This window comes from Rhinatrema bivittatum, chromosome 2 (genome assembly GCF_901001135.1).
Source record: "Rhinatrema bivittatum chromosome 2, aRhiBiv1.1, whole genome shotgun sequence".
In the NCBI taxonomy this organism is placed as follows: domain Eukaryota; kingdom Metazoa; phylum Chordata; class Amphibia; order Gymnophiona; family Rhinatrematidae; genus Rhinatrema; species Rhinatrema bivittatum.
This window is the reverse complement of record NC_042616.1, coordinates 223,126,073-223,139,673: the sequence shown is the minus strand read 5'-3', so window position 1 is coordinate 223,139,673 and position 13,601 is coordinate 223,126,073. Positions and strand designations below refer to the sequence as shown.

General features: G+C 41.1%; 1 protein-coding gene across 2 annotated transcripts in view; it reads right to left on the bottom strand.

Moving 5' to 3' along the window:
* The window catches only part of BTD (biotinidase), an 85,057-nt gene that overhangs the window by 18,199 nt on the left and 53,257 nt on the right, over positions 1–13,601 (bottom strand). The window contains exons 1-2 of one of the 2 annotated variants that reach the window (XM_029589214.1): positions 4,921–5,670; positions 1,042–1,191 (exon numbers count right to left, since the gene is read on the bottom strand). In XM_029589214.1, the coding sequence (XP_029445074.1) occupies positions 1,042–1,191; positions 4,921–5,010 (240 nt within the window). In that variant the 5' untranslated portion in view covers positions 5,011–5,670. Of the gene's footprint in view, positions 1–1,041; positions 1,192–4,920; positions 5,671–13,601 lie in introns of those variants that run through there. The other variant, XM_029589213.1, reaches the window with a different exon arrangement.

The window sequence follows — 13,601 nt, the reverse complement described above, 5'->3', positions numbered from 1 at the left end:
CATAATTAAACTCTGGAATTAGTTGCCAGAGGATATGGCGCGGGCCCCCCCAGGGCTCAGTTCGATGTGAAGGTCTGCAAAATGGCCGTCATTCCCGCGCTTAGCAGGAACGGATCATCAGTCCTATGCAATACAGTTTTCGGCCCCCAGACCGGTGCTGCAAAGAAGATGCCACCACAGCCCCCTCCCGATGTGCCCTCCCCTCCAGGGAGGCACCAGGAACAGCGGCCTGCATGGGAGAGGGTGGTGGAGCTCTCTCCACACTCGGTGCAACAGACCTCCTTTGGCCTAGCTAAATGCCGCGTTGACCACGCAGTAAACACCCAAGTGGCGGAACAAAAGACCACAGGGAGAGCTGGAGAGAAAAACAAATCTACCCCCCCCCCCTCCCCAAGCTGCCTCCCTGCACCACCGACACCAGGGAGAACAGAGAAAGGCTGATCGCTGCCTTCTTTGCTTTTCTTCCCTTTTCTTTTTTTTTTTTTTTTTTACTAACTTTATAAACTACAAGAAAAATAGAAAGGGAACAGTCTTATCTGAAGAACGGCCAAGACTTCTCCCAGAGCTCCACAAGGTGAGGGAACTGAACCACCAGCTTTCACCTCCAATATGGTCCAAAGAGCAAGTTGGAGTCCCCAACCCCTGCTCTTCTGTCTTTACAACCGGGAGGGATGGTTCCACCAGGACCTCCCAACCTCCTGGGAGAGGAACTCCTTCTGAAGAAAAGTCTGCCTGAACTTTCTCTTCCTATTTTTTTTTTAAGGTTCAGAACTGCAAGTTTTGCACCTCCTCCATCTGCTGGAGACAGAGAAATATTGAAGGGCTATAGGTGCTATGGCCAGGTTATGTGCCAGTGGCTATGAAAATGTCTCTGTCTCCATCTGCTGGAAGGGAGGCAAAACCCAGGAGCCTGGACTGATCTGGGAATGTACAGGGAATGTATGCTTTTACACCTGGAGGTCAATACACACTTTTATTTGTTCTTTATGTGAATTAACCCATAGCGTGTAGTATAACTAGAGTACTTCTGGGACTTCCTACCTCGGTGTCATTGAAAAGGCATGGCTCCAGGCATGGATTCCACTGCACAGGGTGAAGAGAAGGAATGAAGTCGAGGAAGGGGTAAATGGATTCTCTGGTGTAGTTGAAACCATGGATGCCATCTTCAGGGAAGACAATGATTTGCACTCCCTAAAATGAGAGAAAAACATGTTAGATCTTTCTATTTAACCAAAAATAGCAGATTCAGAGTTGGTTACACTAGCTGGCTTTTAGACCATTTGTTAAGAGTGTGAACACTGATGGTAATGACTGCTGCTGTGTGCCCTTCATTTCCAGAAGAAGTGTCAATAGCAGAACGCTCTTTCCTGCAAAAGATGCATCAGATCTCTTTCACAACTATAGCACCTCACTTAAATGTTCATGGTTTTTTTCTTTTTTTCAATAATATTCATACATACACTTATGCCCTTTAGGCACAGTGGTAACTGAGGAAACATCTCATGAATAGCTTGTACTATATATAGTTCACTCTCAAAAAGGATCATTTACCAAAAAAGTACCATGATTGTTAGTAAGTGTCAGAACCACAAACATCTTTTCCCATCTGGCGCCTCCATATTCTTTATAATCAAGACTTAACTGACACTTTTTCCAACTTTGATTCTACCTTGAGAGAGAGAAGAGTATCGGAGGACCAAAACTGAGGCACCAGTCCTGCTATAGGGATTTTACCTCCATCTTGTTCTGACTGCAGGTATAAGAACAAGGCCTCCCATGCAGCCTTAGCTCAAGCGCCACTCTTCCTGCAGCTCCTTCAGAAACTTACAGCTTTATAAGGAGTCAATCTGTAGGTAGCACTGGAGAACGAAGTCTGCATTGTCCTAATTTCTCCCATGAAAACCAAAAGCTTTTGTGGCCATTGTTCTCAGACCTGGGCATCGCACATGGCAGCATTTTCTTTAATCTGGTTTACTTGTTCTGGCTAATTTTACTTGCAGTATCCCGCCATAAAAATCACAAAATTAGCAATTTGCAATATACTAAAATGTTCAATGTGCTTACACTTGATTTTTTAAAACTTTTTTTTTAATACAGAATCATAAACAATAAAATTACATTAAAAGAAAATACTATGCAGGTAAACACAGGAGCATTTACTTGACTAGATCAACTCCATTGATCAATAAAGCACATCCCGATATCTTTTCCAATAGCAACCCCATATTTTCTCGTAAAGTTTGACAAACTCTAAGTAAGAAAGTCCAGGGGTGGATCTATAATGAGGCAGGGTTAGGCGGTTGCCTCAGGCGGCAACATTTTGAAGCAGCAAAAAGTGCCTCCTAAACACCAGGTGGCCGCCTCACCTTGCTTCCAAGAAGGCGCTAAAATAGTCAGAAAATGAGAAGCTGCAGGCTGTGCGGCCACTGTCGAAGCCCAAGCCGGCAGTGGCCAAAAACAAAATGAGAAGCTGCCAGCTGCCAAAGCCAAGGTCGGCGGCACCAAAAAATAAACAGAGAGGCCAGCAGTGGCTGAATAAAAAACGAGGCTGTGTGTGTATGTGAGAAGGAACCTGCTTTTGTGTGTGTGTGTGTGTGTGTGTGTGTATGTATGTGTGAGAGTAAGAAGGAACCTGCTCGTGTGTGTGTGTGAGAAGGAACCTACTTGCCTGTATGTGTGTGTGAAAGCAAGAAGAAACCTGTGTGAGAGAGAAAGATAAGGAACCTGCTTGTGTGTACCTGTTTATGAGAGAGGAGCCTGTTTGTCTGTACTGTATGTGTGTGAGAGAGAAGGAGCCTGCTTTTGTGTGTGTGTGAGAAAGAGAGAGAGAAGGAGCCTGCTTTGTGTATGTGAGAAAGAGAGAGGAGGAGTCTGCTTTGTGTGTCTGAGAGAGAGTGGGAGTAAGAAGAAACCTGCTTGTGTGTGAAAGAGAGAGAGAGAGGGAGCTTGTCTATGTATGTGTGTGAGGAAAGTGAAAGCTTGTACATCTTCTTTCTCCTGCTAATCCACGACAATCTTAGGATGACTGGAAATCAAACATTCCCAGGTATGGAGAACATGGGATATTTTTATCCTTACTAATTTTAATTATTGGGTATTAGTTAATATGTCCCCCAGACAAAACAATTTAAAAACATAACTTTTTTTTAAATTTGAGTTTTTATTTATTGGTTATTCATCAGTTGCTTTTAAATATTTATTTCTTAAAGTACAGTTTTACTATTACCGGTACATTTTATTTATTTATTTATATTTTATTAGGATTGTAAACAAATTATTTTTGCAAAAAATCAAGAAAATGTTTTAAGTGCAGCATTAACAATAAAGTAAAATATTATAACCTTCAATATACACCAAAACTCTAGTCCCCATCATGAAATACCATTTTATGGCAAAGGAAAATTGTAATGAAATTACAAAAAAGGAGAATATTCTTTTTCTAAGCAGTTAAACATGGGGAGGTTCCTGAAAGATAAACTTATTCTTCTGGTAAATGATTAAACATCTACAAGTAAATTTTAAAAAGAAACTTGCACCAAGAGACAAAACCCTAGGTTTCAATAGAAGGAATTGTTTTCTCCTCAATTGAGTAGTATGAGATACATCTGGAAATAATTGGATTTTTTGTCCACAGAAAAGGAAATCTTTATTTTTAAAGTATTTCATTTAAGAGAATTTATTAAACGCCTAACACAAAAAGGCCTAGGCGATGAACATCTCTGTTCAATACTTTGTCTTTTGTTCAATGTAACGCCTTACCGGCGACAGTTTTGTTATATGGAAACCGACTTGATTTGATATGTATATCGAGAATGTCGGTATATAAAAACCCTAAATAAATAAATAACATAATTACATACATAAAATCAAATCATTACAAACACATGGTTTCACAGAAACCAAAAATCATGAATCATAACAATAATAATACACATCATAACAACATAAATAAGACCAATTACTGAATCATCAGCTGTCATGTAACAAAACTTCTCTCCGCAACTTTAGACATTAAACGCACGGGCAAGCAAAAATTCTTTAAAAGATGTTTTAAATTTCTTGACATCTGCAAGAGATCTTAAATCCAAAGGAATAAGATTCCATTGACAGGGTGACGCTATTTCTGCAGTATCAGATTTTTATCTCTTTCACTGCAGAACGAAACCAAAATTGTTGCTCTTAAAGGAATATCATCCTATTGATGATTCTAAAAATGAAGTCAAATTAGGAGATTCCTGTTGGACTAAATCCATTTCTTCCCCCCTTCTTGAGACCTTAATCTGGTTTTGGGTATATAATAAATTTTGGATATACTCTTTTCCTCAATTAGAATTTCCACAAGATATTTTTGAGCAGCTCATAAGCTGATAATCTAGACACAGGAAAATTTAAAAATCTAAGATTTCTTACTCGATTTTCATTCTTTAGTTTCTCCATTTGTCTGTGTAATATCAAGCTATCCTTTATAAAGGAATTATTAACTAACTGTAATGTAAGACAATTGAACATTCACTGACTTACAAGACTCCTCTAATTGAATTAAGCAAGTTTCATGCTTCTCAATCACATTCTTAAATTCAACAGTGGTCTTACTGTTCTGAGCAATAGAATTATTCAAAGTTTTTTGCATATTAACAAGTACCCTCCACACATCCCCCAATGTTATATTCTGAGGGTCACCGGGTTCTGGATTCAAATTTACTTCTAAAGATGGTTCTTGTAAATCTAAAGAGCCAGTACCTGCCTGTAACCCTACATTCTCCATATTCCCAATTAAATTGGACATTATATATTCATATCTTGGGAGATAGCTCCGGGTGCTTCCATCTGGTCTCGAGGTGACTACAAATGGCTGGGACTATCTGGGGATCCAGACGAGAAGGAAATCTCAGGTATAGAATTTCTGGTTGATTGACTTACCCTCCTGGCCACATGAGAGTCCATATGTCCCCTTGTTGCTGTCACGGCTGTAGATGGAGTCCAAACTTTTGTTTTTCTTTTCCTACCCATATATTTGTAGGAAACAGAAAAAAAAGAAAAATCTTAAGGAGGGGCGCGCGGCTTTGGCTGTGCGCCGGCGGCTGCGCACCGCACTTCTCCAAATTTAACCTGGTAGTTGGGCCCCCGGTTGATGATGTCACCGGGGTCAGCACAAGGGCGGGACCAGCATTCTTCCTGGGCTCAGGCAATGGAGCCCTGATGCAGTCCTCAAGCCTGCCTCTCCAAAGAGACGCTTCTCTCCCCAGGCTCCTCCCACATTTTATTTTTTGATGTTTTATGAGGAATAGTAATGTTTCTGGTTTTTGTATACGATGTCTAGCTTGTTGCTGTTTCCAGTTCAGTTTTTTTCAGTTTATTTATTTATTTGCTTTTATATACCGAAGTTCATAGGGAACATCACATCGGTTTACAATATCATAAAATATATAACAGTTAAAAGATAAATAATCAGTTACATAGTCAAATTAAGAAAACATTAAACTAAAATATACAATAAATATTTCTAAAAAGTAAATACTAAAATCAGAAAGGCTGAGAAAAGTCAGCTGTACAGGGGGTTTATACTTTATGATCTCTTTTTATTATGTATTTGGTGAGGGTCTGTCTGTGTTCTGCTTGTCTCAGACTGAGGTGAAGTATTCTGTAAAGGTGTTGCTGTGTAGGGATCTATAGTAGCTTGGCTTGATCTATTTTCTTAATAGGAAGTGTATTGATAATTTAGTGCTTGCAGTGTTGCCTTTTCATAAATGGGGTTGTTACTGTTTGACTGCTAGCAGTTAGTGCTGTTTTTAGATGGGAGACTTATTATACGGTAATTGTAATTTATTTTACTCATGGCTTTCTATGGGCTAAGCCCACACTCACTATGCATTAAAAAAGGCCTAATACCATTTGAGTTCCAAGTCTCTTTTAAATTTTTTTCAGAGTTTTCTGGTTGGCACCACAGCAATGCATAAGATGCCATACTGGGTCAGACCAAGGGTCCATCAAGCCCAGCATCCTGTTTCCAACAGTGGCCAATCCAGGCTGTAAGAACCTGGCAAGTACCCAAAAAATAAGTCTATTCCATGCTACTGTTACTAGTAATAGCAGTAGCTATTTTCTAAGTCAACTTAATTAATAGCAGGTAATGGACTTCTCCTCCAAGAACTTATCCAATCCTTTTTTAAACACAGCTACACTAATTGCACTAACCACTACCTCTGGCAACAAATTCCAGAGTTTAATTGTACGTTGAGTGAAAAAGAACTTTCTCCGATTAGTTTTAAATGTGCCACATGTTAACTTCATGGAGTGCCCCCTAGTCTTTCTATTATCTGAAAGAGTAAATAACTGATTTACATTAACCTGTTCTAGACATCTCATGATTTTAAACACCTTTATCATATCTCCCCTCAGCCATCTCTTCTCCAAGCTGAAAAGTCCTAACCTCTTTAGTCTTTCCTCATAGGGGAGCTGTTCTATTCCCTTTATCATTTTGGTCGCCCTTCTCTGTATGTTCTCCATCGCAACTATATCTTTTTTGAGATGCGGCGACCAGAATTGTACACAGTATTCAAGGTGCAGTCTCACCATGGAGCGATACAGAGGCATTATGACATTTTCCGTTTTATTCACCATTCCCTTTCTAATAATTCCCAACATTCTGTTTGCTTTTTTGATTGCCGCAGCACACTGAACCGATGATTTCAAAGTGTTATCCACTATGACGCCTAGATCTCTTTCTTGGGCGGTAACTCCTAATATGGAACCTAACATTTTGTAACTATAGCATGGGTTATTTTTCCCTATATGCATCACAAATTTCATCTGCCATTTGGATGCCCAATTTTCCAGTCTCAGAAAGTCTTCCTGCAATTTATCACAATCTGCTTGTGATTTAACTACTCTGAACAATTTTGTATCATCTGCAAATTTGATTACCTCACTTGTCGCATGCAAATATAGTATACATGTTGTGATATTTTTACTTCAGAAGATTGTACTTTGTCCTTTTTTCATGTTAGGTTTTATTACAAATGATAGACATGGTTTAATGGGACACAGCCAGAATGGATTTACCCAAGGGAAGTCTTACTTCACAAATCTCCTACATTTTTTTTGAAGGAGTGAACAAACGTGGACAAAGGTGAACCAGGAGATGTGGTATATTTGGATTTTCAGAAGGCGTTCGACAAAGTCCAGCATGAGAGGCTTCTAAGAAAACTAAAATGCCATGGGATAGGAGGCAATGTCCTTTGGTGGATTGCAAGCTGGTTAAAAGTCAGGAAACAGAGTAGGATTAAAAGGTCTGCTTACACAGTGGAAAAAGGTGAACAATGGAGTGCCTCAGGGATCTGTACTTGGGACCAGTGGTTTTTAATATATTTATAAATGATCTGGAAAGGGGTACAAAGAGTGAGGTGATCAAATTTGCGGATGACACAAAATTATGCACAGTAGTTAAATCTCAAGCGGACTGTGATAAATTGCAGGAGGACCTTGCGAGACTGGAAGATTAAATTTCATTTGCCATTTGGAAGCCTAATGTGGACAAATGAAAAGTGATGCCTATAAGGAAAAATAACCTTTGCTGTAGTTACACAATGTTAGGTTCCATATTAGGAGTTACCACCCAGGAAAGAGATCTAGGCATCATAGTGGATAATACATTGACATTGTTGGCTCCGTGTGCTGGGGCGATCGAAAAAGCAAACAATGTTAGGACTTATTAGGAAGGGAATTGAAAATAAAATGATGGATGTCATAATGCCTCTGTATCGCTCCATGGTGAGACCGCATTTTGAATACTGTGTGCAATTCTTGTTCCTGCATCTCAAAAGAGAAATAGTTGCACTGAAGAAAGTGCAGGCAAGGGTGACCAAAATGATAAGTGGCATGGAATGGCTGCCCTATGAGGAAAGGCTAAGGAAGTTAGGGCTGTTCAGTTTGGTGAAGAGACGACTGAGGGGTGAAATGATAGAACTCTGCAAAATCATGAAATGACTTGAACAAGTTAATGTAAATCTGTTCTTTACTCTCTTAGATCATAGGAGGACTAGGGGGCACTCCATGAAGTTAGCAAGTAGTTCATTTAAAACAAATCGAAGAAAATTCTTGTTCACTCAGCACATAGTTAAGCTCTGGAATTCATTGCCAGAGGATGTGGTTACAGTATTTAGTGTAACTGGGTTTAAAAAAGGTTTGGATAAGTTCCTAGAAGAAAAAATCCATAAACTGCTATTAATTTATAAGCAATAGTAGCTTGAGATTTATTTAATGTTTCGGTATTTGCCAGGTACATGTGACTTGGATTGGCCACTGTTGGAAACAAGATACTGGGCTTGATGGATCCTTGGTCTGACCCAGTATGGCATGTTCTTATGTTATGTTACTTCCTGAGGCCACTCGCACTCAACTCATGAGCTACTCACAACCCCTTAACCATCGTGATCCACAACCTTCCATCCTTGTACAGGACTCTCTGATCTCCTTCAGATCCCAGCTCTCCATGGGGCCCTCCATCATTTTGGATTGCCCCTTCTCCATTCCACAGACTCTTCATCTGGGGGATGAACAGCTTCTCTTTCCACTTTACTTCCCTGTCTGTTCTCCAGGGGGAGGAATCACCACCTCTCTACTCCATGACTTCAGGCATTCTCCCTAAAGAGAAAAAATCTTTGCATTGCCCATTCTGTACTGGAAAGATCTTGGGTCCCAGTAGTCCATGGGCTAGCTTCTTCAGAATGACTACATCCTGGAGATCCCTCTCTTCCAGCTCCAAACTGGAAAGGACCACTCCCACAAACCTCCCCCTCTCCCCCTGAATTTATACCTTCCCAGGATACCAATTAAGATCATCCCATCTTCTTAAGGAGAAACCCACGACCAAGCGCCTTGCCAAACTTCACCTAACACATCCCCATATCCCACAATGTAAACCAGGTCTCTGACTTTACACCCACTCCATACAGTGGTCGCATGGTAGAACTGCAGGCTCAAAAGACAATTTTTCATAATACCTCAACAATAGGAACTCCTGGGTCTCACCCACCCAAAATATCTAGTACTACTAGAATTTCAAAAGACACAAAGTCTGGGGGTCTCCCCACAATAAAATTTTAGTTTCAAGAATTTTTTATGTTTTATCCTGTAAAGCTTTTGCTTTTATTTTTGTTTCTGGCTTGTAGTTTGTTTTGTTTTTATGTTTTCTATCTCAGTATTTTATGTTTGCTACTGTTATCCACTTAGAGCAATATTATTGATAACAGCAGAATAGAAATATTTTAAATAAATACAAGTGCTCCCCAAGAAGTCTGACAAAGCTTGAACAGTTTTGTAAAGAATTATCTTTATACACTCCTGCCTCTGAGCCCACCTACTTTTCTCCCAAGTAAAAGTACCCAACTACACTTTTCCCCTGCATACTTTTACCTATATACAGGGTGGGCAATTTTCAGACTATCAATTTAGCCAATTAATTTTGAAAGCTGCCCTCTAAAATCTTTGGGGACCTATCTATGGAAGGGTTTAAACATGCATTCCAATCTCCACCTACAATTAAAGGGGACAATTGAAAATCAGAATTTCCCAGAATTGAAAAGGTCAGTCTTCTTTCTTTTCTTTGTAATCTTATTTAATAGATATTATTTTATTGGTGTTTTTTTAAATTGTTTTGCATTCATATTGGTATTCATTTTTAAAAGTTTTTATCTGTTAACTGGTTTATTTTGCTGTGATTTCTGTGATGTGATATGTTCTATTTTTTGATATTTGTTTCCCACTTTGTGTTATTTGAAAAAGAGGCTTATAATTCTGTTAACTAAATGATTATATATTTTTCATTGCTCTCTTGAAATGGACTTGGTGGGTTTCCTTTAATGGTGGCGCTTCCAGCAGCACTGCCCTCTTAGATGATGCATTTTTGGCATTTCTCTTTTTCTGGCTTCTCACACAAGCGGATCCTGCACAACATGTGTGCCTGACAAATCCAAAAGCAATTTACTGGAGGCAGAGAAATGCCAATTTCGTGAACAAAGTGTCTGAGGAAAAAACTGTGCAAAAGTAAAACAAAAGAACGAAAAACAAGTAACAGAAATAAAGCAGCAGCCTTACTGCATATGAAAGTATAAGATGTGCACACTGACAACTGATTTTACTTTCAATGTGAAGCTTGGTGGGAAACTACCTAAATTTGGAGCAACTGGGTTCAAACATCAAATCCAGGGCGATGTTAATTTAATGAGCCTGTTCTGATTTATTAAAGAAAAATTTGGCTAGGAAGAACTGCCCTTTCTCGCGTACTTTGGGGGAGGGTAGGTGGAGACAGAGAAAAAAAAACTTGAAAAAAGTAAAAGAATAATCTGACCGTAGCTGGCATACAAAACAGACTCATGACACTCTGCAGGAGCAATGAGAGAGTCAACTGCTCCACGAGTGCCTCTGACTGAACTGAGAAGGGGGTCAGGAACCAGCTGTCTTTAAATACACTTTTTTTTTTTTAAAGAAAGTTCTTACTCTGTTTAAATATGTAAAAGCTGCGGTAAAGGCAGTATACCTGTCTATGACACCTCAATTAAGAAGCTTTTACGAAAAATTATTATGGGTTCCACTGATTACGTTTATTCTATATTAGATTGTTGTGGTTTATTGCTTCTAAAAATATAGGCTGCCCCGCTAACTCACTGGCAATCTCACACACTGCTGTGCAGGAAACCTGGATTCATTTCCTGGGTCAGGTTTCTGCTTGTAGGGCCAAGCAAGGCCTGGGCATGCTGTGGGAGCAGCATTCCTAGCCCACAGCAACAGGGAGGGTCACCTGCTGGCTGGACTAATGGTGCACATTTACTGGGTCCTCCCGGAAGGAGCCCCCTGGCCAAGAATTCTTGCTGGATCCTTCTTACCTTTCCCATCACACTTTTAGTATTTCCTTTGGCAGATCCTCCTTTTCTGCCATTCCACTATCAACTGGTTTGCCTCAGGCTTCTGCTGCGGGCTCTTTTCCTCTCCTCTCTCTCTATAATAATTCCTTTGGTGTTCTGATCTCCTCTCATGGCTTTCAATACCAACTTTTCAGCTGATGGTTCCTATATTTACCTCTCTACACCAGACATTTCATCAGGAATCCAGTCTCAAATCTCAGGCTACTTCTCTGACCTTGCTGTCTGGATGTCCCATCGCCACTTTTGACTCAACATGTCCAAAACAGAACGTCTCATCTTCCCCCCCCCCCCCCCCCAGCTCACTTCCCCTCTTTGTCCTCTCTCTATTTCTGTGGATAACACTGTAACCCTCCCAGTCCCCTCAGCCCATAACTCTGCGTTCATCTTTGACTCCTCTCTCTTTTTCTGTATACACACCCAAAACACTGCTAAAAGGGGTCTTTTCTTTCTCTATAACAGTGGTTCTCATCCTTTTTTCTGTCGGAACACACCTCATAGATGGTTCTCATATGCGTGACACACGGAACACATGACAGTCACAAGGCTAAATGTAAATGTACACTTTGCATCCACTGGAACCCCACCCCCAACCCTCAGCAATGGGTATAAAGCAGAACTAGATCATTCCCCATACAACTCACCATACAAAAAAAGATATTCTGGTGTTACCTCAGTAACAGCAACACAAACTCCCTCTACTACCAGGCGCAATAGCCCTACTTATAAAAAGACAGCAGTTCACCACCAATGCATGTCCTATTGAAAAAACTCAACAAATAAGATGAGGTATTTTACTAGCCTACATGCTAGTCAAATGCCTCACCTCGGTCTCACACACACACAGAACCGACCTTCACCAAGTACAGAAAGACCAGAAATTACAAAAACAGATACAGAAATTGGAATGGAAACCCAAAAAAGCCACTCTGCATGCAGGACAAAACTGGAGAAATGGAAACCGAAATATAGCACCTAACATACTCCCAGGATCTGCAATAATGCACACAAATTAAACCACAAAGTTACACCTGCATTATGGCATGCACTCAAATAGTAACAACCCTATGAAAAGGCAATGCTACAAATATTAAACCAGGCCCTGAACAACAATGCACCTCCAGTTAGGAAAACAGAACAAGCCAAGCTGCTATAGATTCCCACACACAAATAATTGTAAAACTATACTAATAAATATTTCAAAACAGCTCATGAACAGAACATCTAACAATTAAAAACTCTTAAAATTATTAAAAATTCTCCAAACACTAATAAAATATTTCAAAAAGCAGACACATCACATAATACCCAATAATTAAAATGGCAGTCAATCAAGAAAAGTAACTTAAAAGGCCACTTTTACTTACCCTCTCCAGCAACTCTCCTACTCCTTTCCCTTGCAGGCCAAAAGCACTCACCAGAAGCAGCAGTGGCTGCTGAAGCTCTGTCCTCACGGTCCTCTTCCTTAGGGACCACAACCAGTCATTCACACATACACACACCAGTCACACCCTCAGGACCAGTTTCTGTCTCTCACACACCAATCATCTCCCCAACCAGTCTCTCTCTCTCTCACTTACACAAGCTCTCAATCACACACATGCTCTGTCTCTTACTTATATACTGCCTGGCTGTCCCACTCCCACTCCCTCCCTTCCCCAGGTCATAAACGGTAGCTGCAGAAGCCTCCTCCAATCCCCACGGCCCCAGAAAGAATTGACCGTGGGGGCTAACGCTGCTGTCTCCCTTGCCGATTCCCTGCTGCTTCTGCTCCAGGCCTGCACTGCTGCTTGAGGCCGCTGCTTTTCAATGCAGCACGGCCTTTTCGTCCCGCTACACGTGCTCTCGCTTACACTTCCTCATGCCAAGGCCTCTCTCTAGTTTTCCTTTCTCTGCCACCAGCTGCTCTACCAGGGCCTCTATCTTGCTTTTACTTCTTCAGCTGCTGGCCCTCTCTTTTTCCTTCCTTCCTTTCTTTCTTTGGCTGCAGTGGCCCCCTTTGGGTCTCACCCTTTCTACCACCGCTGCCTCCACCCTCCAGGTGGAAGACCCCACCCCTTCCCTCTCATTCACTCTTCTTCCCTCCTTTCTCTCCCCACCCCTCTCTTTGCTTCATCCATCTCTTCCCTCCCCCCTCACATGCCTTTCATTCATTCCTTTCCCCTCCCATCCACCTCACTCATCCCTTTCTCCCGCTACTCTCTCATCCCAACCTCTCTCCTCCCTTCTCTTCCTCGGTCTTGCCAGGTCTTCTTTGGTGTGACCTTACACCTCCCAGTCAGTGACAAGGCTCCTGCAGTGCCCCATTTTCCCTTCCTTCCCTCATTAACCCATAGCTTCTTACCTTTCCCACTTACTCACATCCTCTTCCCTATTCCTTCCATTCCTTCTCACCTCATCCACCACCTCTTCCCCTCTCCCTCAGCCTTCCTCCACTCTCCTTTTTTCCTGGCAAGCTTTTGCTCTGCAGACAGAGGGTGGAAACTCCGCCAGCGTGACATTTTTCTTTTTGCCGGAGGGGCCTGGGAACCCCCGCTGGTATGTCATCAATTCACGCTGCCGCACAATAATTTTGGACATGCAACTCTGCTCTGCATGTTCACCCAGTAATCCCCACTCTCCACTGGTGGTGTCTGAGTTGGGTTTTTTTTTCAGTTTTTGCTTCACAATGAATCCCTCAGC